General features: G+C 43.1%; 1 protein-coding gene across 3 annotated transcripts; it reads right to left on the reverse strand.

Moving 5' to 3' along the window:
• Window positions 1–454: 454 nt before the first annotated feature.
• Window positions 455–20,325, reverse strand: YWHAB (tyrosine 3-monooxygenase/tryptophan 5-monooxygenase activation protein beta). Of its 3 annotated transcripts, XM_029220770.1 has the most exons (6): window positions 20,127–20,325; window positions 7,131–7,433; window positions 4,837–4,960; window positions 3,826–3,989; window positions 2,719–2,814; window positions 455–2,419 (listed from the first exon to the last, which is right to left on the reverse strand). In XM_029220770.1, the coding sequence occupies exons 2-6, from the start codon at window positions 7,428–7,430 to the stop codon at window positions 2,363–2,365; spliced, it is 741 nt and encodes a 246-aa protein (XP_029076603.1). In that variant the 5' UTR covers window positions 7,431–7,433; window positions 20,127–20,325; the 3' UTR covers window positions 455–2,362. The 3 variants fall into 3 exon arrangements, 2 of the variants coding, with proteins under 2 accessions (XP_029076603.1, XP_029076604.1); XR_003793180.1 differs by lacking the exons at window positions 455–2,419; window positions 2,719–2,814; window positions 3,826–3,989 and adding an exon at window positions 5,833–6,056 and having other exon boundaries at window positions 20,127–20,304; XM_029220771.1 differs by lacking the exons at window positions 455–2,419; window positions 2,719–2,814; window positions 3,826–3,989; window positions 4,837–4,960 and adding an exon at window positions 6,082–6,445 and having other exon boundaries at window positions 20,127–20,304.
• Between the last annotated feature and the right edge of the window lie 4,985 nt (window positions 20,326–25,310).

Below are 25,310 nucleotides of genomic sequence, written 5' to 3' on the forward strand. Positions count from 1 at the left end.
ATGTGGATGTTTTTAGATGGGGGCAAATCCCATGAGGAATCTCGGTGGCACGGGCTATCTTAGACAGTGCTAGGACAGGTGGGAGACTCGTATAACCTTGCAGATGACCAGGACTTACGCTACCATCCCTCACTGGCTTGGGTACATCTCAGAGTTGTTTAAAAAAGAGGAAGTGGTGGTGGTGCTGTGTGAGTGGGATGCTAAGTTAACAGTCCATATCAAGTCTTAGAAGCCACAGAGAGGACCTAACACCTGGATGGTTTGTGTGGAAGGTGGACAGGCTCTGTGTTAATTCATGGCAATTTCTTCCCAGGCCCTCGACTTCTGGTTCTGAAGGATGAAATGAAGCTGCTCCCTCCTTTTAAGGAGTAGAGCCCTAAATAAGTGTGATCAGAACAGTTAGCTAGTTCTGGTGGTGATACAGGTGGCGCCACACATCAATGCACAGGCCAACTAACTGATAAAATTTTTTATTTCACTTTTGAGTTTTTACACTTTTCCTGATTATTCCGTGTAAGGTGGAAACTAGAACTGTTTAAAAGACATACACAAATCGAGTACATCAATAACCGGGGTTTTTTCTTTTTTGCTATACTATTTTCACAACCACAGGTGTGCTTGCTAGGCAATATAACCATCACAGAAGCAAACGTGAGGCAGAATACTGGTGAGGAAAAACAAAGCAAGAGACAGCTACCAGATACACAGACAGGCTCGTTCCACATCCACTACTGCGTTTTCAAGCGCCAAGTATTAACTGCACATTTTTGTTCAGCTAGAAAGGAGAGGGATTTTTTTTTCTTTTTTTTCCTTTTGGTTTGTTTGAAATCAGTGCATGAATGTTTCTCATTTCAGCAGATGGACAAACAGATGGACAGTACGGCTATGGGGAATGTTCAGGGGAGGGGGGGGATACTGTGAGACTGGTAGGCCTGGCTATTCCCAACTCTCCCCATCGCAGTGTTCATGCAACTTCCCTGCATTACAGGGTCTTGTTGAAACGTGTCTGTGAACTTGACAGGATGGGTACACTTGGGAGAGCTGGTGACAGGTGCTAACAAGCATCATCAGGGCTGGCTGCAATGTAAGGAGAAACCATGGATAGTTAAAAATACTTTTTTGAGTCAGATCTTGGTGTGACTGAAGAGCAACCACCGTTCTGAGAACTGGAAGAAGACAGAGCTGAGATGCGGGAAGCTCTTTTCAACTCTCTGAAGCAAGGCTGGCTCACCGAAGTGCTCATCAACATCCCTCACCCCCTCCAGGTCCCCTGTCCCTGCTCGTCTAGTACTAAACAGTGAGCAAAAGGCAAAGAGAAAGAGAATGCACAAAGAAAACAATGTAAGGAAGCTGAAGGACAGAAACTGAGAGAGAGAAGAGAAAACCAAAGTCAATAGTCAAAAAGGACAGTGGGAAAGAATGTTTAGATTTCAAAATTTTAAAGCCCCGAGCCAGGAAGAACCTCAAGACTGAGTACTTACTCCTCAAGTGAAAGGCAGTCTCTGCAGAACATTATTCTTAAAGATGTTACCCAGGAAACAGATAAGGCCATTCATAAGATACACGGCTTTTTTTTTTCCTTCTTGAGCTCGTGGTTACAGGGAAAACAGATTCCACTATGGAAGCACAAGTTGCCAATCAGTAACATGCTGCTGTAGGAAAGGGGCTGGAATCACGTGTGGCCTGTGAGCACTGGACCTCTGCATGGTGTCCTAAGCCAGGTATCTGCCACCAAGAATGTTAATTTCTGGCTTCGACTACCCTCAGAGGAAGACACTGCGGCCATCCGCAGTCATGAACCTTTGAGTGGCAACAGCCCCAACGGGTCAAGTGTCTACAAGCCCTGAACAGAACAGGCAGAATCACTGTGAATTACCATGAAACTCGAATGCCAAACTAGAGGTGTCTCACTCCAAGTCCCAGTGTCACAATATAATCTCTATAACTTTCTGTACAACTTTACAATGGAACTGTGTTTCACTGACTGTTTTGAATTGAATTAAACTTTCCAAAAAGTTACACATAATTCAGGTCTATTTTGTTTTCTACCAGTAAGAGTTCTGCTAAATTACAAAACCCCATAATCACAGTGTTCAGTTTTTTTAAAAAAATTAAACACACAGTAATCCTGTCAATGTTCATCAAAATCAAAACTTCAGAATGCCGTGGCATTTATGTGACCAATCTGAGTTTTAGATACAAATACCAGCTGCTTATCCCATGGACCATTTTTGCTAGGCTGAGGCTGTGAAAAACTGAAAGTCGACGTACGATTCTTTTTTTTTTTTTTTTTTTATCGCACAAAGGGATATACGTGGAGGGTACAGAGTGACACTGAAGAAATCACAAAGCACGACAGACATTAGTTCTCTCCCTCCCCAGCATCTCCTTCATCTCCCTGGTTTTCCGACGTCCACAGCTGCAAAAGAAAAACAGAGCTATAAACAAAGTAGGGCTACTAAAAGCTTCCTCAGGGAGGTGGCCCAGTGTGTGATCATCTCATCTCATTCAACTGTTTAAAATTCTTCCTATATTACTGCAGACAGTGATGGCAAAGGTCAAAACTTCAGTAGGCATTTATAACCAATTAAAAAACGTAACTACACTTACAGGGTACAAATCCCCTCTTGAGTCTTAGGCAAGAGTGAATTATGAGGTAGAGGAATGGGAATAAGCTATAAGCCCTCCAGAAGCACTCATGGAATCAGCAGTACTTACAGTGAGGTTGTCCCTAAGCAACTGCATGATCAGGGTGCTGTCTTTGTAAGACTCTTCATTCAGTGTGTCCAATTCAGCAATCGCTTCGTCAAATGCCTAAAACAAAGAGCCTTCAGCAAAGAAGTCACAGGTTCCTTGGAACTAGTTTAGCCCAATGTTTTTCCGCTAACAAGTGACTATCATTTCTCTTTCTGTACAGTACTTTGGGGGAACCTAGGTCACTGTTACCTTGTTTGCTAGTTATGTCAGCAAACACATGATGCTGGTTTACCAAGCGTCAACCCAAAATGACAAAAATTCCTAGATATGACCTTTACCTATTAAGTCAACAGGTGTTACTGTTAACCCAGCCCACTCATTCTAAGCAAACACATGATTTTTCAATCACCAGAGACGTTTCTAGTAATCCGCCCTTTAAGCTGAAACTCAAAAGGTCTGGATACAAGGGATAAATGGAGAACAGAAGTTCACACCACTAAATCTGATTCAATTAAGCGATGGAACTTTGAGCGTTCATTTCACACATTTTTACCAACTAAAAAATTTTAAAAGAGTGCGCATATTGAAAGACTACAAAAATATGTAGAAAAGGCGGCTGGGTTACCAAAAGAAGACAGGAGGTAATTCAGTTAACAAAGAAAACAAGATCTGATTTCCTTCCTTTACAAGCCATAACCTCCAATCTTGGTACAAGGATGACAATGTACAATACAGTGGAGGCCTACAGTCCAAAGCGTGACAAAAACAACAAACTACCTTCTCCCTGGATTGTCCACAACCACCCCCAGCCCCAAAAGAGTAATCAAACAACACAAACAAAAATCAGCAGAAGGCACTGAGAAGTCAAGCAGCAATAGGTGTGTATTTATTCCATAAAAGATATATACTCCACCCCCAGAAAAATCTTCACAAAAGTCCAAGAAAATGAGTTATGTTCAGGTAATTAAAAAAGGTACCAAAAAGCACAAGCAGTTTTACTATGATCAGAAACCAGAGGGCACAACAATGTAAAACAACTATACCCCAATAAAAAATAAATAATTTAAATTAAAAAAAAAATTCTGCCAAAAAAAAAAAAAAAGAGAAACCACAGAGGGTCTTTCTCACCGTTTTTGCCAGGCTGCAAGCCTTTTCAGGAGAGTTTAGAATCTCATAGTAAAAGACGGAGAAGTTAAGCGCCAGGCCCAGTCGAATTGGGTGTGTAGGCTGCATTTCTTTCTTACTAATTTCAAATGCTTCCTGGTAAGCCTGCTGGGAGTTTGACACAGTGGCTATAAGAAAGATAAAAAATATGAAAGGTTGGGTCTTTCACAGATTGCATCATATGCTGGATCCACTATCAAATTATTTTACCAAACTGGGCTGGAGCACATGCGCTATCAAACGAGGGTCAGTGTCTCTACCATTCGATTAACAATCCTTTGTTAAATGTGTACTCTAATCCAAGTGCCATATTGAATGCTTTGAGGAAAAACAAAGACCATGATGACAAAGTCTACAAAAGCAGTTAGGAAATACAGAAATAACCCTGAACAAGATAGAACATGGAAAACAATGAGCTCTGATGGAAAAATCATGGACTTCAGAATCAGACTCAAAGCTGGAATCCCCAACTCTTATTCATTAAGTGTGTGGTTTGGACTAAGTGAAAACCTCTGTGAGCCTTGGTTTCCTTATCAGAAAAAAAGGACAGACTCCCACCTACACTCCTAGCGTTGTGTGAGGGATAAATGAGACACACAGGAGGCACTTAATAAGGCATAGCTATAATTGTCACCATTACACTAATGCATGTATATGACAAGAGAAATGCATCTCTATTTACTATGATGGTTTCGTTCTACCAAACATTTTAAAGTTTCACCTCGAAAAGAGAGCTACCAAATAATCCTTAAAATAAAGATCTCTTTAAATGCACTACTGCACCATACTTTTAATGCCCCCCATACGTGCCCCTTAGATACAGCTGTCAACTCCCATGACCCTGTTTAACACTGGTCAGCACAATGCCGTGGTCCTTTAAATTCTGACTACAAACAAAGCAAAAACTTCAAATTATTATGAAGACTGGCTCCATTACTGGTCAAATTTCTTAAAAAAAAAAAAAAAGTTACTTACTTTGTTTATTGTCTCCAGATGCCACCTCAGAAAGATATCTAAAATAATCGCCTTTCATTTTCAAGTAGAACACCTTACTTTCTGGTTGTGTAGCATTGGGAATAAGGTATTTGTCCAACAGCTCCTACAAAGTGATTCACATCCTGTTAAGCATCTGGAAATATTACTTACAAGACGTTAAAACTATGTTTGAGATTCAAGATACACACTACCACTTCTAAATAAATTTTTTGGAAGATTGAAAAAAATCATAATTTTCATCCAAAGGTTTTAAATAGTTTTTAGCCCAGGTCATAACAGATGCCAGTATTTGTCTATTAAAAATCACTTTGACCGTCCATAAGGGGTTGATTAAAGTATAGCCATACAATGGAATGCTACATAGGCATTTGGAAAGGTTCTCCAAAAGAAGTCTGGGGTGGGGGGTGGGGGGGAGGAAGCAGATAATAAAAACCATGTGACTCCTATTTTAATATTAAAATAGATATGTGTACATGCACGGAAATACCTAAGGGAAAAGTCTGGAAGAATATTTATCAAGATGTTAATAATGGTTCTCTAGGTGGTAGAATTAGAAGTGATTTTTTATTTTCTTATTTATACTCTTCTGCCCTGTGCTTTTTTTTTAAAAAAAAACATGAACTTGTATTAATTCTGTAATTAGAGAAAAAAAAAAACTTTCCATTTTGGGAGAAAAAAACGTGATAATAGGGCAAACCTGCCAAGAACTAAGTTTCGAATTGATCGGACCTGGGTAGAAATCCCTCCTCTGCTGCTTACTATCTGTATGACCCTGGACAAATGACCTAATCGCCCTGAGCCTCAGTTTCTTCAGCTACACACAGGGAAGCATTAGCCACCTCCCAGCGTACTTATATGAGGATAAATGAGCCAATGTTCACAAAGTGCTTAACACGCTGCCTGGCACGCAGTAAGCACTCCAAAAGTAGCTAATACTATTATTAATAATAAATTCCTTTAAACATTTATGCTTACAACAAAAGCAGTTCTGAAGGAGTCCAAGCTTCGTATACAGAGCAATATTTTCGAAGAGTTGTTTTAGAATGTGGCATCCTGAAAAACTGGTTAAGAGGCAGTAAGTACCATGCTTTTCTTCACATTCTTTCAGATGCTCATAAAAGCTGGTCTACAGTTCAGGAATTAGGGAACTTTCTTGCCTTTGGAATGCATGCCATACTTCATCTGAATACCAGATGTACCTAACATTCAGGAATTAGTGCACCGTTAACAAACCCCCAAATTACCAACAGGCAACAAATTTAGCCATGACACTCTTACACCACGACTCTAACAAAAAGAGCAGCTCAATGCAAAAGCTTAGTTGTAAGGGGATTTAATCAATCAAAGTGAGAAGATGCAGGGGGCAGTAGTCGTTTTAATATTCCTTGCAGACAGACAGGGTGTAACTCCTTATGGGTTAGGGATGAGTACTGCCTGGAGGCTGACAAGCTTTGTACTGGTTTTCAAAAGAAAGGTGTCAAGGGCAGTAACTCGGAGAGGCAGCCAGCAGGGGAGGAGGTAGATCCACAAGTGTGAATTCCTTTTCCCTTCAAAGCAGCCCTCACTGTTCATTTTTACCTGATTTCACCTGGAAGAAAAAGAAAGTTCCCAGTGGGCTCAGGATGTGAGGGAAAGACAATATGATCATGATTTGCTCTAGGATATGCACCCCTCCCATCCAACCCCAGACCGTGGCTCAAGGGAAAGCAGTTAGGAATCAGTCGTCTGGCTAAGGCTTATATAAAACAGCAGAGAGGAGAATCCCCAAACCACTTCTGATTTGCCTTCGGAGTGCAGGCCCGAACTGATGGACACGTCTACCTTTCAGACAAAAACTGGACTCCACGCTGTGCAGGGACTCGGGAGGGGCTAAAAGGCAGGTCGGCTTTCTGCTCCTCTCTCCCCTACTGGAGATGGCACTGCCATCAGACTAATACAGAGAATAGCCTCTCTGTGGCTGCATCTATCAAAAATCCTGCCTCTCTGGCCTCAACTTCTAAAGAAAAGATGGAGGGATGCTGACCAAATGTACCTGTTTTTCAGAGGTCTTTGGAAGGGAGAGGAAAATACTCCGTAAGAGACGAGCAACCTCTGATCAGGTAAGAGGTAAGAAAAAAATCACATCGTATGCTTAAAACTTAGCTGCAAATGGTTTGCAGCTTCCCAGTGTATTCAGACACCTTTCTCTCATGAGCTGTTTGAGAGTTCGCATTCATACATGAAATGAATACTATTAGAAATCGTTGTTTAGAACAGGAACACCGGCCTCTTACCAGAACATCGTTGCAGATGTCCTGCAGCTCTGCCTCGATCTTCTCACGATACTCTTTGCCCATCTGCTGCTTCTTCTCGTTCCTCTCTGTTTTCTGTTCGATGCTGGAGATGACACGCCAGGAAGAACGACGGGCACCGACCACATTCTTGTAGGCAACAGACAGCAGGTTTCTCTCCTCGTTAGAGAGCTCGTGCCCCTGCTCTGTGACTGCCTTCATGGCCGCAGCCATGTCATCGTAGCGCTCCGCCTGCTCGGCGAGTTTGGCTTTCTGTACCAGCTCACTTTTATCCATGGTCATTCCCTAGAACAAGAGCAAGAGAAAAAGAGAGAGAAAGCGAATGTCAGGCTTCGGGGTCCAGGAAATGCACGCATGAATCTTCTTCCAACCCATCTGGAAGGAAACATACCTAAACGGGAAGCATCTACTTCCAAATGCCCTCAGTAATATCGAGCATGAACGCCTGCAGGGTTAGGTACTTTGCTATCGTCTTTTTTACTATTTTGGTCAATTTTCCCAACAGTCCTACAGGGCAGATATGTTCACAACAATCCTGCCCCCTCCTATGAGGTGAAGAAATGGAGGTTCAGAGGAGGCAAGTGGTGTGCCCAGGGCTAGGAGGTGGTAGAGAGCCAGAACTCAAACTCAAGTCTCTGTCTCTCGAGTTGTTTTCTTCCACTTTCCTAACCTGCCTCCTCAATGCACAGAGACGGCTTAAGTCTTTAGAATCTTATGTTAAATATATGTCCTTTTCTTCTTTCAAGAATTATCTGGTTTTGCTGTTTTTCCCCAAAGTATGTGGAAAAACACCTGAAGTGGGACGACTGTTTCAATCAATGTTAAAGCAAAAGGTATGACTTTCAGTGTTATATTTGGCAGTGCCCATGAAGCAGCAGGTACCTAAAAAATAGGAGCCATTTTTATCACATCTTCTGCAACGCACTAAATCTGTTACAAGGACACACTGTCCACGAGAGCACAGACTTGAGGCAGGCAGATTTGGCTCTACCTAGTACCAGCTCTGCTACTTACAAGTGGCATGACCTTGGTCAAATCACTCAGCCTCCGAGAGCTTCCGTTTCCTAACTGGAGAATAAGAATATTCCCAACTCTCCAAGGGCCACTGTGAGGCGCAAATGACCTCATCTATGTGAAGGCACTGTGAAAAGTCTAGACGTTATATACAAATATCAAGCACTAACTCTGTACGTGGTACAGGTTGCAGGAGATATGGGTGTATTCACCAAGATGCACAGCAACAGAAATGCAAACCATAATTGAGTTAGCACAAGTTTTCCTGAAATAGACAAAAATCTTAGTGATTTCAGTTTATCATTTTATCAAACCTTCTATACACCAATCAGTGAATACCTCTTAAATAATTCACCTCATCTTAGTCAATTCCCCACTATAATAATCACCATTAATAGAGTGCAATAATTTTTGGATAACACGTAGCTAAAAAATTATTTATTAACCAATAAGAGTTAGTTTTATGTACTGTTGGTTTAAATTTCGATTGTACATCCACCTGTGCCACAGTGTAAAAATACACTAATATCTTAAGGTGTAAAAAGATAAAATACTACTTTAAAGAGTGGTAAGAATATCAATATTTTTAAAACAAATTCTCTTATCACTTTATACATTGTATCACAATTTAAGACTGTGGGAAAAAAAAAAAAAAGACTGTGGCTTTGCCTCAAGTCATTTCTGTATTTTCAAGGGAGAAATTCTACAGACAGGACCCTACCACAAAAAAAAGTTTTATTAGATGGAGGACGATTTTAAGATACACCCTAAATCTAGACAATCCAGAAAGAGTTGGTTCTCTAGTTCAGAACTGTGAGTTTTCTTCCCACAACTTATTATCTAAATCATATTCAGAGCTGTGTCCTATGTAAGGCTCGCTGATTCTAACCTTACACTCTGAAGCAGATCTCACCTTGATCCGTCTGACTTCACCCACATCACCAGAATGAGACTACAACAGAGATAATAATCCATCCACTCTCCTACATTTCCCAGCAACCCTTCTGCACTTCGGAGGAGTCATACAGTTAGTTCTGTCCAATGAAACATAAGCATCAATGACGCTACTTCCAGGTGTTGAAACTGCAAAAAACCACGTGAGGCCCTCTTCTCTCACGGCAGCCATGCGATCTAGATGGTGCTGTCACGAAACAGCAGTTTCTGTAGCCTGAGTCTGTGAGTGACCATGCAGTACAGAGACCCCTGCAGGCCCGCACTGGACGTGCAACGTGAAGCCACTGAGATGTGGGGGCTGCTTGTTACCACACACAACACAACCTAGTCCTACTCTAATACAAAGTCCATCGCAAATACGCTATTCATCCTCTTAAAATTACATACTTCCTCCATACGTCTAACTTTCTCAATCGTAACATCTTTCTGATCAGGATACTATCTCCATCTTTAAACAACTCTACTTTATGATCCCTAAAAGTGAGAGGCAGAGGGAAGCCAACTTTCAACGAACTTTAGAAGTTTTCCAGTTTGCAGACTAATTCAGAGTTAGAAGTCACCTAGTGGCCCACTCCAAAGTACAGAAACAGCACCGGTGCAACTCTACCCAGGAAAGATTCCAATTAATGAAAGTCCTGGTCAAAGCCAATTCAACGCTAAGCTATCCCACGCAGTATTACAAAAGAGTAATAGAGAAATGCAATTAGCACTGCCTAAGGGATGCCATGAAACTCTTTGGCTCTACCAGACCCCTCAACTAAGGTCCCCTCAACCCCCCGACTTCTCTTCCCAAACATTAAAAGTTAAATCATCTCTCTCCCAAGAATCCTGATGACTCCTTGGGAACTCCCAAATGTACACGCCCTATTTCTCAAAATAAAATGTGGCCTTTCTCGTTTGGGGCCAACTATTTCAGGCTTCTTTGAGATCACTGCAAGAGCTCTTGGAGACTGAGAACCATGATGATATGGTAAAACTGAATGCATGCCTTAAAGAATGTAGTCATCTATTTAAAAAAATTTAAACACACACACACATACCCAACAACTTACAACAAACAAAATCCATAGCTAAATGTCCTGATGCCTACTGCTTACATAACTTTTGACTTATATAACATGGATTTTGAAGCAGCTAGACCAATTTCAACAGGAAATGGGTTACACAACACCCAGCGTTTGGAGGAAGGCAGCAGAAAAGGGAGAAATGAAATTGTTCCTATTTCTACATCCCTAATAAACCTCCCATCCATCATCTTTCCCTAGTCCCACTGCTTTCAGCCTCTCGTTACCTTTAACCTTCACATCTGCTCTCAGACCCATTTTAAAGTTCTGATCAAGTCACGTCCTGCTCAAAATCCTTTACAGTTCCTACTACTGACAGGAGAGTCAGATTTCCTCCCGTCAGTGAAGGTTTTCCAAGTTATCTCCCCAGGCTTCTCCCAAAATGGTTTTCTTACACGTGCTTCTCCGTCTCTGCGTCTGTGCTCACCAAGCCATCCCTCTGCCTGGAATGTCCTTTCCCGTTTATTCTGCATATAAAATTCTTCAGAGCACGGCTCAGATGGCATCCCCTCTATGAAACCTTTCTTAGGCCGCTTAACCTAAGCTGTCTAATCAGACAGCCACTGGCCACATGTTAAAACGGAAACGTCTCGGATATACGGAGCTAATTTTTTTGTCGGGGGGCGGGGGGCCCACACTGCGCAGCTTGCGGGATTCTAGCTCCCCAACCAGGGATCGAACCTGGGCCACGCGGTGAAAGCGCCGCGTCCCAACCACTGGACCGCCAGGGAAATCCCTGGAGTTAAATTTTTTTAATTACGAAAATTGATTTCATCCTTTCCCCCCATTTTTAAAATGCAGTTACCAGATAATTTTAAATTACGTGGGACTCACATCCTGTGTCTATTGGACAGCACTGCTCTGAGCTGAAAATATTCTCACAGAGCACTGCATCTATACTTCTCTTAATGTCTCAGCACATTTCTTCAGCACTACAATTACCTGTCTGTATCGCGTACGCCCCTTCCCACACCATCAACTCCTTTAGGGCACACCCCCCGCAGCACCTCGCACAGAACTGGCATGAACAAATTCTCGCTGAATGAGCGAGCAGATCCTAAAGCTGCAAATTTGGTAGAGTTCTGTCTCTTCTCAAATAATTCAAAGCACCTATTCTTCACAAGCACATTACGTCCTCATTACATCCATACCTCACTCCATGTACCTCTGCATCTGATTTCAAAATTACCCTTAGTCATACCCGGACTCTTACTCAGCAACTTCGGATGACTCTCTTTTGGCTACTCCACCCAATCTAAACTCTTACCTGGCTGGCCAAGTCCTTCATAATTCGGCTCCTCTGTTCCTATTAGGCTTTCGCATCCACTGTTCTCCAACATGTACCTTTCTTACAGGCTGGACATCACCGAATACCCTTAATCATCATGCTTAAACCTGTCTGAAATTACTTCAGTAGTTCCCTTCATCTAGAAAGCCCCCTGTTTACTCCCTGCCTATGTAAGCTCTATCCATCCGTCTAGGGCTAGAAAGCCTTCCTTGAATATCCCAGCCCCCACTGATCTACCCTGCCCACGAATCCAAACACACTCGTAGCCTCTTACACAGTCCAGGCTTCTCTAGGCCTCCGTTCTATATGTTCTATGGTCCAAGTAATGAGTGGTATACCACTTACAAACAGTGTTACATGTTATGTCCCCAAAGGAAAGCTTCACATTCGTTTCTCATCTAATGCCTAAAACTTTGCCAAGTATAAAACTAATACTCAAGTAAGTATCTGTGAATTTTTTCAGCAGGTCATTACTGGGAGGCTACCTGTATGTGGTGTGGCAAGAGGCCTGTGTGTAAGCGCAGAGGCTGCCACTACACAGCCGTGTGAGTTCGGTCGATCTCAGTCTTCCAACCTCTGAAGTGGAGGCAACAGCAGCTACCTCAGGAGAGGTGCTCTGCAGATGAGGTGCAGGGAATCAAAGGATAATAAATGTGGAAATCTTTTTTAAAAAGTGCATAGTGCACAACAAATTGGAAGTACTGTTATTCCTCTCATAGTACCTACACATCACTGTTTTAGCCCATAAATGTGAGCTTGGAATTAAGAAAAAAGGAAGACAACCCATGAGAAGGTAAAACAAGTCTAATCTTGTACAGGAAGCGAATATGTTACGATGTAATATTCCTGCTAAGACTCCACCCCTCAACGTCCTGAAGAATGGACACACTTGTTAACTGTAACACTTTCTTTTATAAATTTATTTATTTATTTTTGGCTGCACTGGGTCTTCCTTGCCGCGCGGGCTTTCTCTAGTTGCAGTGAGCGGGGGCTACTCTTCATTGCGGTGCGCGGGCTTCTCATTGCGGTGGCTTCTCGTTACGGAGCACGGGCTCTAGGCGCGCGGGCTTCAGCAGTTGTGGCTCGCAGGCTCTAGGCGCACAGGCTCAGAAATTGTGTCGCACGGGCTTAGCTGCTCCGCGGCATGTGGGATCTTCTCGGACCAGGGCTCGAACCATTGGCAGGCAGATTCTTAACCATGGCGCCACCAGGGAAGTCCCAACTGTAACACTTTCATTCATTAGTTCCTGATTTCATTAAGAGGTGCCAAGTAGTGATGGTTTATAATCAGGGCCTACTTTTCTCCTGAGACTTTTGAACTGAGGACCCACCAAGAAAAACACTGGCAAGAGGGCCTTCATTTGCTCCTAAAAAGCCTTAAAAGGCTACAGTCTCCTCATCAGGCTTGGCACTAACGGCACAGAGTCAAAATACCAGAGGGGACAAGTGTATGAGAGGCCACAAGAGGTGTAACCCTGCGGTAGACCAAGGGATTTCCCGGACCAGGAAGATGCTGACAGGCTCTCAAGCGCGGGCGTCTCTCTCTCAGTCACTGCAGGCGGCACTTAAACCGGCAACCGCTTAGTGGAGAATGGGAAACCGTCTAAACATCCAACAGCCGAGTAGCTGAAAAGACACAGCTGGCACAAGATTACGTGGCCATCAAAAGAAGGGCTTTAATGTCTTAGAAAGATCTGTTAGAGGTATGGAGCGGCAGGAGCTGCACAACAGGCTTCCATTTCTGTAAAATATCTCCTAAAGAACGTTATGAGGAATAATTCTAAAGCTGCCCATGAAATAACAGGATTTCCCTCAAGTAAATGAAACCCTAAGTCAGACAGTGAATGCTAAAACCAAAGTATATATGAACCAACCTAGCCCCTCTATCTCAACCCTTTGCTTGAGGGATATTTTTCTAGCCCAGGGCAGAATCCTGAGAGGTCATTTCCCAGTGGCCAGAAGGAGACATCCAAGGATAAGAAGGGACAAAAATTAAAATAAAAATGACTATCCACTGCTAATCCATATTAAAAAAAAAGCACTGCAAAGGACCTTATGAAATGTGGCCTTGAGAAGTATTAACTTTCAGCTATGTTTTGTTTTCAAGGAAAAGAACATGCTCAATTCTAAAATACTGAGCTTTAATTGAGTTTAATAATTTGCTAGAAATTTAAAACGAGGATTCCATTATCAGGTGTCAGGATTACTGAAGCTCCAGCATGAAACCCGTATGACTGGGACCTGTTTTTAGGAAAGCCCTACATACAACAAATCTGGGCTTCTAAAGAGAAATTAGGTAATTTTTAAAATAATGTCTCCAAATCTCAGTTTCCTCAAATGTTAAAAGGAAACATTAATAGCTATCAAATAAGATGAAATACATAAAATGCCTAGACAGTACTGGTCAAAGTAAAGGCTTAATAAATAGGCATATATTCTCACTCTTAAGCTACATCACAAAAATACAATGTATATAATTTAATGTGTGTTGAAATAACTGCAAATGAAAAAACTACCAGTATTTCCAAGAACTCTCTTTTGGAGTTCAGAATAGCACGGTCCTCCCCTCAGAGAGCTGAAACTCTCAGGGTAGGAACATGAGAAGGGAGGGCAGACATATTTAAAGATTATAAAGCTTCCCCTTGAAGAAGCAACCAGGTAGAATTCAAAGGAGGAGGTTTAGTTTCAAAGGGGCTGGGTCCTGACTGGTTTTATGGGTTGGAGGGGTTCTGTGTAGGACAGAAAATGGGGGCTCCAGGAAGGGACAAGAAATACAGATGTATGAATAAAGTGCATGTATGTTTTTTTAGATGAAAAAGAAATCACAGGCCAAAGTAGATGAGAAACTGGGAAGAGTTAAGAATCTGGAGAGAGGAAACTGACAGGAGCACCTTAAAAATCTAGGCTAAGGGTGGGAGGGAGGGAGACACAAGAGGGAAGAGATATGGGAACATATGTATATGTATAACTGATTCACTGTGTTATAAAGCAGGAACTAACACACCATTGTAAAGCAATTGTACTCCAATAAAGATATTAAAAAAAGAAAAATCTAGGCTAAAAAGTTCCACGGGGTAAGGAACTGACAGTAAATCCTGAAGAGCATTCACGGACAGACCGCCCCAGACACAGCACCCACAGCACCGTCAAGTCAAAGTTACAGTCCTGGAGTCACTCTGCTGAAGGAAAAGCAGATGCCAAACTACTGTGGGAGGGACTGAGAGAGTCAGTGGGGCCAGGTGTCTAGTGGGTGTTACCAAGAAAAAATGAAGTACTCCTGGCTCTCAAAGAATTTTAATACTCAGTGAAAAACACCGCTCTAAAAATGGGTCTGTGTGCCATTCTACACACAGAGTCCTTTAATAAATTTAATTCTATTCACATGCTTGCAGGCTCTTTGTTAGAAAATGAAACACAGCATGTCTAAAATACAAAGGCAATAGCTCTGATATCCTGCCAACGCTGAATTGTGGAGGGAAACATCACTTCTGCTTCAAAATCCCTTCCTTCTTTCATATCAATTGTTGAATATCATTGTTAATTATGTCCAATTAGCCAGAATTAAACCTGAAACAATGGAGGTGTTAAGTGATATGCCCAAGGTCATACAATGTGAATCAATAGCAGACATGACAATAAATTGACCTCTTGGCTTGAAGTGATCAATGGAACAGAATAAAAAATTAAAATATGCTAATTCTGATTCATAAAGATAATCCAATTGGTCAACCTTGTGAATAAGTTCAAAGGCTTTGGGCCCACCAACATAATGGAACCCAGTCCAATTTACCAGTACTACACACCAACTCCATAGATTACCTGATCTCTTGCGCGTCTCAGCTTTCTCATGCATTAAAATAGGCAAATCTACCTAAGAGGGTTCTTGTAAGGAGTAAAATAGATCACGATGCAAAACATTTAGCACAGTCTCTGCACACGGTAAGCACTAAAATGGCAGCTACAGTACATTCCACACAGAAGTCTACAAACGGTCAGCCAGTGAAGGGACACTTACTACACACCTCATTTCTTTTCAATCCAGATGGCTTTCCCTAAGACTTTTAAAAGGAAGGCACATGTTAACTTACATATGCCTATTTCTAAAGTAGCACTGATCAGAATTTAGTGTAAATGTCTTTGTTGGCTCCCACATTGGATTGTGAGCTTAAGGTAGGAACCCAAACTTCTATCTTTGGGCACCCAACATGTAGCACAATGCCTGCCACACTGAATGTGAAACTACCTGATCAACTGATGCAGTTTTTTAAAGTGAACAAGGCTGCTATTTCCTATGTGGACAGAGGTAAGCAGACGACTTCTGACCTATAAAATACAGACTATATTTAAACTCTGTCTCAGACTACTCTTTGAAAAAAGCCATCTCAGCTCCAGTCAGGAGACAACACTATGCTCTCTGACCAATCGTTTCTCAGGTACCCATTGTTACATCTGTAGGTTCAAACTGAGTTTCAAAAAGCCCTTAAACTCCTCTATTCAAAAGTCCAACCAATTAGTTATACAAAAAGCCACACCAGCTTATTGGTTTAGTAAATAACAACAAAATACCCATCATTTATGGTCTGCCTAAATGTGCAAAAAGTTAGGGGTTTATATCAACTCCTTTAATCATAAGTATCCTAAGGGGCAGGTGTCACTGTCCCAATAACCTGTTACACAGGTATATCTGGTACACGCTCTTTCCTCTGTGCAGCACCGCCTCCTAAAGATCAATATGATTCTTAATGATTACTTAAGGAAAAGAGAGAATGGACACTTTTTTGAAGAACCATACAAAGTTATTACAGTCAGGTTTGAGAATTAGACTTAATTTATCTAGCTTTAAAAATCAAAATAAAATTAGTTTAAAATAGCATATGTCAAAAACTCATCAGACTGTCAAACAAGCTTTAAGGTGAGCTTTGTGGGCAAACAATAACAATGGCCGGGGCTCATATCAACTTTATTGTCTCCTCCAATCTCTGCTCTGGTCAAGGCCATTCAGAAATAACTTTTATTATTGGGTCTCTTAGGGAAAACAATGAAATAAACTAACCAGTACAGGAAAAAACTTACACAATAGAGGGCTGGCCAGATTATTTTAAAGTCACCTTACCAACCTACAGTCTGCTGGAAATGCCTTGATCTGAAGGCCATCAATCAATTTCATCTCATTGTTAAGTATCAGAAACATATAATTATGCTTATGTTAGAAGATCTTTTAGCAGAGAAAGCGGAAAGATGATTGGCTTTTAGCATACACATGACAAAACAGAAAGTACTTTCATCCATTTTTCCTCCCTAAATTAAGTAGTCCCTTTAGAAAAATCCCCTCAGAATCCAGCTCTGTTAGTTTCTCCATAATGACACAGAGAAGACTAGGATCTATTCATGTAGAGACCAAGATGGTTTTAAAGCTTAAAAATTGCTATTATACAACTAATTTCTTGCCTCCTAGCTAGTGTGAATTGCGGTCACCTGTCCTTAGAAAAATGTAGGAACCTAGGAACTTAAATTCCCTTTACAAGTAAATTTTAGTTCATTCTCTATGGTACCCTCATTTAAGGAAAACAGCTTAGTTTAATGCCACTGAAATAGTGGATAGCATAATAGGACATTTTAATTTAGAATTCTTTCTCTACTTACGTAGATATAGATACTTGGTCCTGACCAAATTCTACTAGAACCTAGGATTGGATAAATCAGTGTGCCACAAAGTAGCTGATGAATTTTCTCCCTAGTATGAAGCAAATACTAGAAAAACTGGGCTTTTCACAAGCTTGCTTCCTAACGCACACCAGCAGTATCCTCCCTGTATGCCAGAATAAATATACTACCGCCCCCCAAGAAACTACACTATATCTATTTCCAAAAATAGCTAAAATTCCTGTCCAAACACATTTACTTGAATAAGATACAGGTAAAGAAAAATTAACTACTAGATGGTATTCACATGAAGAATACACATGTGTTGTTCTACCACAAGTAGAAATCTATCATTAGAGCCAGACTGCCTGGGTTTGATTCCTGGCTCCAGCACTTACCCAGTGCTGGGTGTGTGTATGCCCCCAGGAAAATTATTTAACTTCTCTGTGCCTCAGTTTCCTCAACTGTAAAATGGGGCTAGCAGTACTTACCTATCATTGGCTGTTATGAAGGCTCAGTTAATATGTGTAAAGTGCTTAGAACAAAGCCTGGCACATACAAATGGTAGCTGTTATTATTACAGCTTGATGCTACCTCATCAGTTGATGAATAAATCATATGGAAGGACTCTGTATGTGCCTATGCTCTATAGCATATATGCATATGTCTTATGTATATATAGGTATATTCAGGAATGTAGTCAAGCAACATTTATTAAACATCTGGTATATCTCACACCCTTATTTTAATTATTGAGTTTGTCACAATAATACATCAAAGACTATTACCATTTGCATTGATCAGATGAGAAAATGGGCTCAGAAAGACTGAAGATGCTCTACACAAAACTGTTCCAGAAAAATGTATCGTTTTTTGAAAGCAACATGTATACAAAGTAGAATGCAACCAAGGGGGAAAAAAGCCCTTAACAGTGAACTCTGTGATGAAAACACAAAACCGAAAGCTTATATTTAACAATTTACAGTCTGTAAAAAGGTCTCTTGACAACTCTGGAGACGGAGAAACCAGGAGCCAGAGATTAAGCAGCACACTGAAGACCACGTTACTATAAAATGCCGCAGGCAAGAGCGGAATCAAACTTATCTGACTCCGAGTCCAGTGCACTTTCTGCTTCTATAGCCACAGCCAAATGGGTAAAATGCACTTTTTGCAGTGGCCCAAACCTCTGGAGCCTCTGCCTCCAGAACTAGCATTAGGGGAATGTGCTCAGCCTGGTTTTGTGGAGGCTGCTTCCCTGATCCACCGAGCTCCGGTTCTAAAATGGCTCCAACGTAACACAAGCATGGCATGATGGGAAATGTACAGAAGATTATAGGGTAGGAGCTGTACTCCAGGGGCTGATAGGCCGTAAATATTTGCTACCGATGAAAGAGGAGACTCAACCTGGAAACCAGGTGTGTGGTCTAGGTCAGATCATCTCATTTCTCATAAGGACTTCATCTGTAACATGGGTGAATGGTTTCTCATCTCACTGAAAGGAGAGGCTTGGGAAATAATTCAGCAGTTGCTACTGGTTTATAAGCATTCCACTGTGAAGATCACCTGTAAAATGCTAACTTGGGTCCAATAAAACTGACAGGTTTTACCCTCACCATGTGTGCTAAGGACACAGATCCTAGAAAAGCGAGGGTTCCGGCAACTGATATATTCCTAAATAAGAAATGGGGTGCCCTAGAAGCAGTCAAGAAGGAAATGACTGAGAATCATTAACACATATAAATTTCTAACATGAAAAGGCAAAAAGCTGAGTACCCATGTGTCTAGTTCTATAAACTGCGTATGTGTGTGGTTTCATACGAACAATTGAGACAGAGTGAGAAATGCAGAAAATTTTTCATATTCTCCCAAGTGCTTCATCTTTCTGTTTTGGCTCCTGTGGCCGCCAGATTTTATATGTTCATAACAACATCTTGCCAGATTCTGTCTCTCACACAGGGCAAGCAAAATCAGAACCTGATGCTATGTAGCCTTACCAAAGGGAAAAGCAGTGACGACAAGGGCAAGAGACAGGAATTTTTACAGAAAGGTTGGCGAACTGTCTTACCAATACTGCCACCTTTGAAAACCCCATTACACGTGAGTTCTCCATTTGCAGTAGACAAAGATGTGCTCATCTTGTGCAGAAAAGGGGCCTAATCACTCCCACCCCTTCGCCACCACCAGGGAGGCCACCAGGAAAATTTCAGTCCTAAAAACGTGCTAACACACACAGTATGGGGGAATTTGGGGCGAGGACACAAAAGACTCTGGCATTAAATGACGGTAAATACCGTGGGAAAATATTCCGATTCTCAGCTTCCGACATTTTTTTTTCCTGGGGATCGCGCCTGACTCAATAACCAGTTCCAACAAATGCATTTTCTTGATTCAAACCTCAACCCTGTGCCTCCCAGGGAATCTCGGGTCCTGCCAGGCTCCCAAACCAGCGAACGATGATGAAATGGCTTTACTGCAAAGTGGGAGGGGGTTTTCCCTCTGCTCTCTCCCAAGGTTAAACCCCTTACCCATCCAGAGGGAGTCCAGCAGGGGCACTGGGGATCTAGAGCTCGCCCGCATTTGGTTACATTTTCATTTGTGGAAACCGGAAAGCGAGGAGCAGGGGTGACAGGGCTGAAAGGGTCGGTTCTGGCTGCTCAAGGCGCAGGGAGGGGTCGCGCGGGGATCGAAGCTGGGTAGTGAGGGAGGGTCGGGGCTCCGCGGCTCGATGTCCCTTCCAGCCCGGTACGGTGCCGCACCCCGCCCGCCGGGCGGGGACGCAGGCGGCGAGGGCGGCCCGGGCCTCTCCCAGAACGAAGGGCCCGGCCCCGGAAACAGGGAGGGGCCGCGGCGAGGCCGATCCCGCGTCGCAAGCGGCCGCACGGGGCCGAGGAGGCCGCGCGCCGCCGCCCCGAAGGCTCACCCGCGGGGTCGACCTCGTCGCCACCGCCGCGGGTGGTGGGGGAGCTTTGGGCTCGGGCCCCCGGGGGCCCCAAGCGGACACCGCGCCGCACTCACCGTGGGAGGACTGCAGGGGGGCAAAGACGCTTGCGAGCGGAGCGAAGGAGCGGTGACCGCTTCCTTCCCAAGCCCACTCCTCCGGCGGCGGCTGCAGTGGCGGCGGCGGCAGCAGCTACCCCGGCTCCGGAATCGGCAGCGGCGGCGGCGGTGGCGGCGGCGACTCCACTTCCGCTCCGGTCACCACTTCCGCTCTGGCCCGAGCCCCGCCCCTGCACCGCCTCCTCATTGGGCGAGCGGCGCACGGGGTTGCCCCGGCCGCCCTAGAGGGGCGCCGACCGAGGGAGGAGGAAGGAGAGCTGAGAGCTGGGATGCTGCGGCCGGGGGAGGGCGGGGGTCAGGGCCGGGAGCAAGGAGGAGGCGGGCGTAGGGGGACGGAAATGGGGGCGGGGAGCGGAAAGAGAAGGTGGAAGGAGTGGAGGCGGAGCTGAGGGGGAGTCTAGAAAGGGGACGTGTGGGAACGAGGGAGACTGGGCGAGGTTTGGGGTTCGGCGGGCCTGAGGCTTAGGCTTGGAACTCGCCTGGGTCATGCTCAGAGTCTCCGAGGTCATCGGTTCCCACCCCACCCAAAAAGTAATCTTCACGAGGTCGGAGGTTGAAGTCAGTCTCCTTTTGCTGTGTACTTTGGGAATACTGGATTTAGGGAAGGACAGACATTGCTCATCCTTAAATTTTCGCTTAGCCCTCCCTTCAGTCCTTCAAGGTACTGATCATTTCCTCCTTTTGTGGACTGAGGAGGCCAGGAATCGGACCGGCGAAGGCCTTTTCTTGGAAGCCTGTGTGTGTGATCTCTTAATTGAATACCCCTCCCCAGGATCTTAGAGGAAAGCTTAAGGAAAGGAACCAGGTCTCCACGGGCCCCCCCACTCCTGTGACTGCTCTTCCCAAGGCAGTTTTTCAAAATGCCTCACCTCTACTCCTTCCCCTTCATTCATTCTTTTCAGCAGGTATTTATTAAGCAGGCTTTATGTTTAGTGCTGGAGACACAAGACAGACAGGGCCCTGCTGTCTTGGAGTTTACAGCCTGGTAGGAGATAAAGTAAATGGCCTTTGTCAATTCTCCTTTACCTTTACTTAGCTTATTGATAACTTCTAACACATCACTCCAGCCTCAGTCCTGCTCCCATCAACTGCCAAAGTGGTCTTTGAAAAACCCCATTCTGATTGTGTCCTTTTGCTTAAATCCTTTGGTGATTACTCAGACCTAGAAGACAATTGATAAGCTCCTTGAGTGCGACAATCAAGGTTCTCCAGAAGCTGCCCTTATCCTTCAGCTTCTCCCTGCTAGTTGTTCCCCAACACAAACCCCCAGTTCAACTGGATGATTCCTTATCCTCCCAGTATGCCAGCTTTCAGTCTTTCTAAATCTTTTGTGTTAGTTGCCAACATTTTTTAAAGACTGAGAGATTTCTTTGTGAACAAATTCGCGGTCTGTGCCTTGTCTGGCAACACCGTGTCCACATTTCTGTGTGGCAATTGGTTGAAACCAAGGAATGGCTGCCCACTCTAGATCAGGTCTGGACTTGTCAAAGTGCCAGTGTCCCCTCCCCCCCCAGGCTGCTTTCTTCATTTACATTGTCTGTCATATAGGCATCTGTGCCCGTGACCCCTTACTACACCACCTTTTTTTTTTTTAACATCTTTATTGGAGTATAATTGCTTTACAATGGTGTGTTAGTTTCTGCTTTATAACAAAGTGAATCAGTTATACATATACATATGTTCCCATATCTCTTCCCTCCCTCCCACCCTCCCTATACACCACCTTTTAACTTGAGCAAAATTGAAAGAGGGTGTTGGGTAATGTAAACAGCATGGATTTACATCAAAACCATAGGATTTGGACCCAAGTGCAAAAACTTCCCCGTGGGAATCCATCTTTGGCAAACCAAAGATCCATAATCCAGAGACTGCTCAGGTCGAAGTAAACCTTAATGTAACATGACCTTAGGCCCCCATCTAATAAATACCCTAGAGGGTCAGAGAGCTCATGGTAATTACACCACAAATGACAACAGTGCATGGAGGGAACAGAATTGCTCTTTGCCAGGCATCCCTGGGTGCCTGCTAACGTTGCACAGATTAGCTGCTTTCACGACCTCTGCATTCTAGGTCAGGGGTCGGCAAACCACAGCTATTAACTAACAGAGACACAAAGAGATATTAAAATACAATGTGGCCTATGCAGCCATAGGAATATATATGGCCAGGGTATTATGGGAGTCTGAGGCAAGGGCACCTAACCCATCTTGAGAATATGGTGGGAGAGCAGGAAAGACTTCCTTGAAGAGGTGATACTGGAGCCTTAGATTCCATAATGAATTTTTTTTAATTAATAGGCTTTATTTTTTTAGAACGGTTTTAGGTTTACAGAAAAATTAACCAGAGAGTACAGAGAGTTCCCATATACCCAATTTCTCCCCACCCACAATGTCCCCTATTATTAACGTCTTACATCAGTGTGGTACATTAGTTACAATTGATGAACCAATATTGATACATTTTAAACTAAAGTCCATAGTTTACATTAGGGTTCATTATTATTGTACAGGTCTAAGGATTTCAACAAATGGATATTAGGTACCTACCATGACAGTATCATACAGAACAGTTTCACTGTCCTAAAAATCCCCTGTGCTTCATCTATTCAACTCTCACCCTCTCCTCTCACCTCAACCCTTGGCAATCACTTCTCTTTTAGTTTTGCTTTTTCCAGATGTCATACAGTTGGAATCATACAGTATGTAGCCTCCACCGACTGGATTCTTTCACTAAACACTATGATATAAGATTCCTCTATGTCTTTTTATGGCTTGATAGCTCATTTCTTTTTATCACTGAATAATATTCCATGGTATGAATGTACCACCATTTGCCCATTCAACTACTGTTATGGATTGGCTCAAGTCCTCCAAAAAGATATGCTGAAGTCCTAATCTCTGGTACCTGTGAATGTAACCTTATTTGGAAAAAAGTCTTTGCAGATGTAATCCAGTTATGATGAGGTCGTTAGGGTGGGCCCTAGTCCAATATAATTGATGTCCTTATAAAAAGAGGAAGCGGCCATATGGACACACACAGCAGGGAATACCATTTGATGACAGAGGCAGGGATTGGAGTGATGTAGCTATAAGCCAAGGAATGTTAAGGATCCGTAACCACCACCAGAAACTAGCAATAAGCAAGAAAGGATTCTACCCGAAATCTCAGAGGGAGCATGGCCCTGCTGATACCTTGATTTCGGACTTGTAGCCTCCAGAACTGTGAGAGAATAAATTTGGTTGTTTAAGCCCTCAGTTTGTAGTACTTTGCTAAAGCAGCCCCGTGAAACTGATACACTTCCTGAGAGACATCTTGACTCAGCTTTTGACAGTTATGAATAAGGCTGCTATCCACATCTGTGTGCAGGTTTTTGTGTGGACACAAGTTGTCAACTCATTTGGATAAACACCTGGGAGCATGACTTCTAGATCATGTGTTAAGATTATGTTTAGCTTTGTGAGAAATTGCCAAGCTGTTTTCCAAAGTGGCTGCACCATTTTGCATTTCCACCAGCAGTGAAAGAGCTCCTGATGCTCCATACTCATGCCAGCATTGGGTATTGTCAAGTTTGGATTTTATTTTGTTTGTTTTTGATTTCATCGGTTCTTACATAAATGTGTAATGTAAGATCCTGGTTTGTCTCCCCCAATGTTTCTTTTTGTTCCTAATATTCTGAAAATTTTGTTCCTAATATTCTGATTAATGGCCTTGAGTCACCCAGTGGGTTTCCTTCCTTCCTTTCTTCCTTTTTTCCTCCTTACCTCCATCCCTCCCTTCTTTCCCTTTCCTTCCTCCCTCCCTCTTTTTTTTTTTTTTTTTTTTTTTCTGCGGTACGGGGACCTTTCACTCTTGTGGCCTCTCCCGTTGCAGAGCACAGGCTCCGGACGCGCAGGCTCAGCGGCCAGGGCTCAGGGGCCCAGCCGCTCCACCGCATGTGGGATCTTCCCAGACCGGGGCACGAACCCGTGTCCCCTGCATTGGCAGGCGGACTCTCAACCACTGCGCCACCAGGGAAGCCCTGAAATATTTTTGTGAATTATTTCTTCAAGGATTTCCTTCCTTCATCTCCCTGTTTTCTATGTTTTCACTTTCTGGAACTCCAATTATTTGGATATCTGAGCTCCTGGAATGATTTTCTAATTTTATTTTTTTTCTCCCTCTCTCTTACTTTTTTACCTTTTTGTGTTTGGGTCTACTTTCTGAATAGTATCCTTCAACCCGTATTTGGTTAGAGTTCTGTGCAGGAGACAGGATCAGAAACCTCTCTAGGTATTTTAAGCAGAAAAGGATTTATTATAGGGAATCAGGTGCTTGCAAACTCGTTGGAAGAGCTGGGGTTGCTGAAATCAGGGGGACTTTTGTTTCAAAGTCACCATAGCTGTGGTTGAGAGGTCACATTTGCTACTCTTGCTGCTGCCACCGTAACTTCCTGACCACATGAAGCTGGGGACTGGGCACTGGATCAGGGAGTCTGGCCACTGACATTTGGCTCAAAGGTAAAGTTCAAAGCCAGCAAGGTTGTTGTGTGGCTTGAATAAGAAGTTCAAATTATGGGGTAGTCTATGACATGTCAACTTACATGAGGACTTTGATATTCATCCAGCCAATTTTGGCCTTTCATTTTAATGAAACAGAAGCTGAACTCCTGACGGAGTGAGTTCTATAGATGTAATTAGAAACACAGCTCCAATAGCTTCACTAACTGTGCCAGACAAGAGTAGGCATCAAGGAGGCCAGAGTTCTCCAAACTCACTGGGTTGAATTTTGGTCACATAATCACCCTGGCTCTCCCATAAATGAAGCCACTGGAAAGGTAGGCATCATTAATGAAAACAAATACGAATCTGTGTTTCAGTTTCATGAGAGCTGAATCAGAAATAAGTTTCACGGTGGTCTAGGTTTTGCAAGTTTCTACCTGTTGAGGAAGTGGCAAGGCATCGTCACATTCCAGTATTTCCTCTAGCCTTGGAAGGTTCACAGAACTATCCTCCTCCAGTCTCTTTCTTCAGAGTTCCAGCTGGGCAAAAAGAACCATTAATTATTTGGGTATTTGTGTGTGTATTTTAAGAATGATATTTTGTAGCATTTAATTTTAAGTAAGCAAACACCTGCTGTATTCATTTTAAATAATATATTTTTATT

This window comes from Monodon monoceros, unplaced genomic scaffold, assembly GCF_005190385.1.
Source record: "Monodon monoceros isolate NGI ecotype Baffin Bay Population unplaced genomic scaffold, NGI_Narwhal_1 Super_Scaffold_13, whole genome shotgun sequence".
Taxonomy (NCBI): Eukaryota; Metazoa; Chordata; class Mammalia; order Artiodactyla; family Monodontidae; genus Monodon; species Monodon monoceros.

Excerpts from the sequence above, each read along its gene's own strand:
- YWHAB (XM_029220770.1), bottom strand. The coding sequence starts at position 7,430 with ATGACCATGGATAAAAGTGAGCTGGTACAGAAAGCCAAACTCGCCGAG. Across the intron at positions 4,961-7,130 it reads ACATCTGCAACGATGTTCTG|GAGCTGTTGGACAAATACCT; the intron begins GTAAGAGGCCGG and ends ATCACTTTGTAG. Across the intron at positions 2,815-3,825 it reads CTTGCAGCCTGGCAAAAACG|GCATTTGACGAAGCGATTGC; the intron begins GTGAGAAAGACC and ends TCTTTGTTTTAG.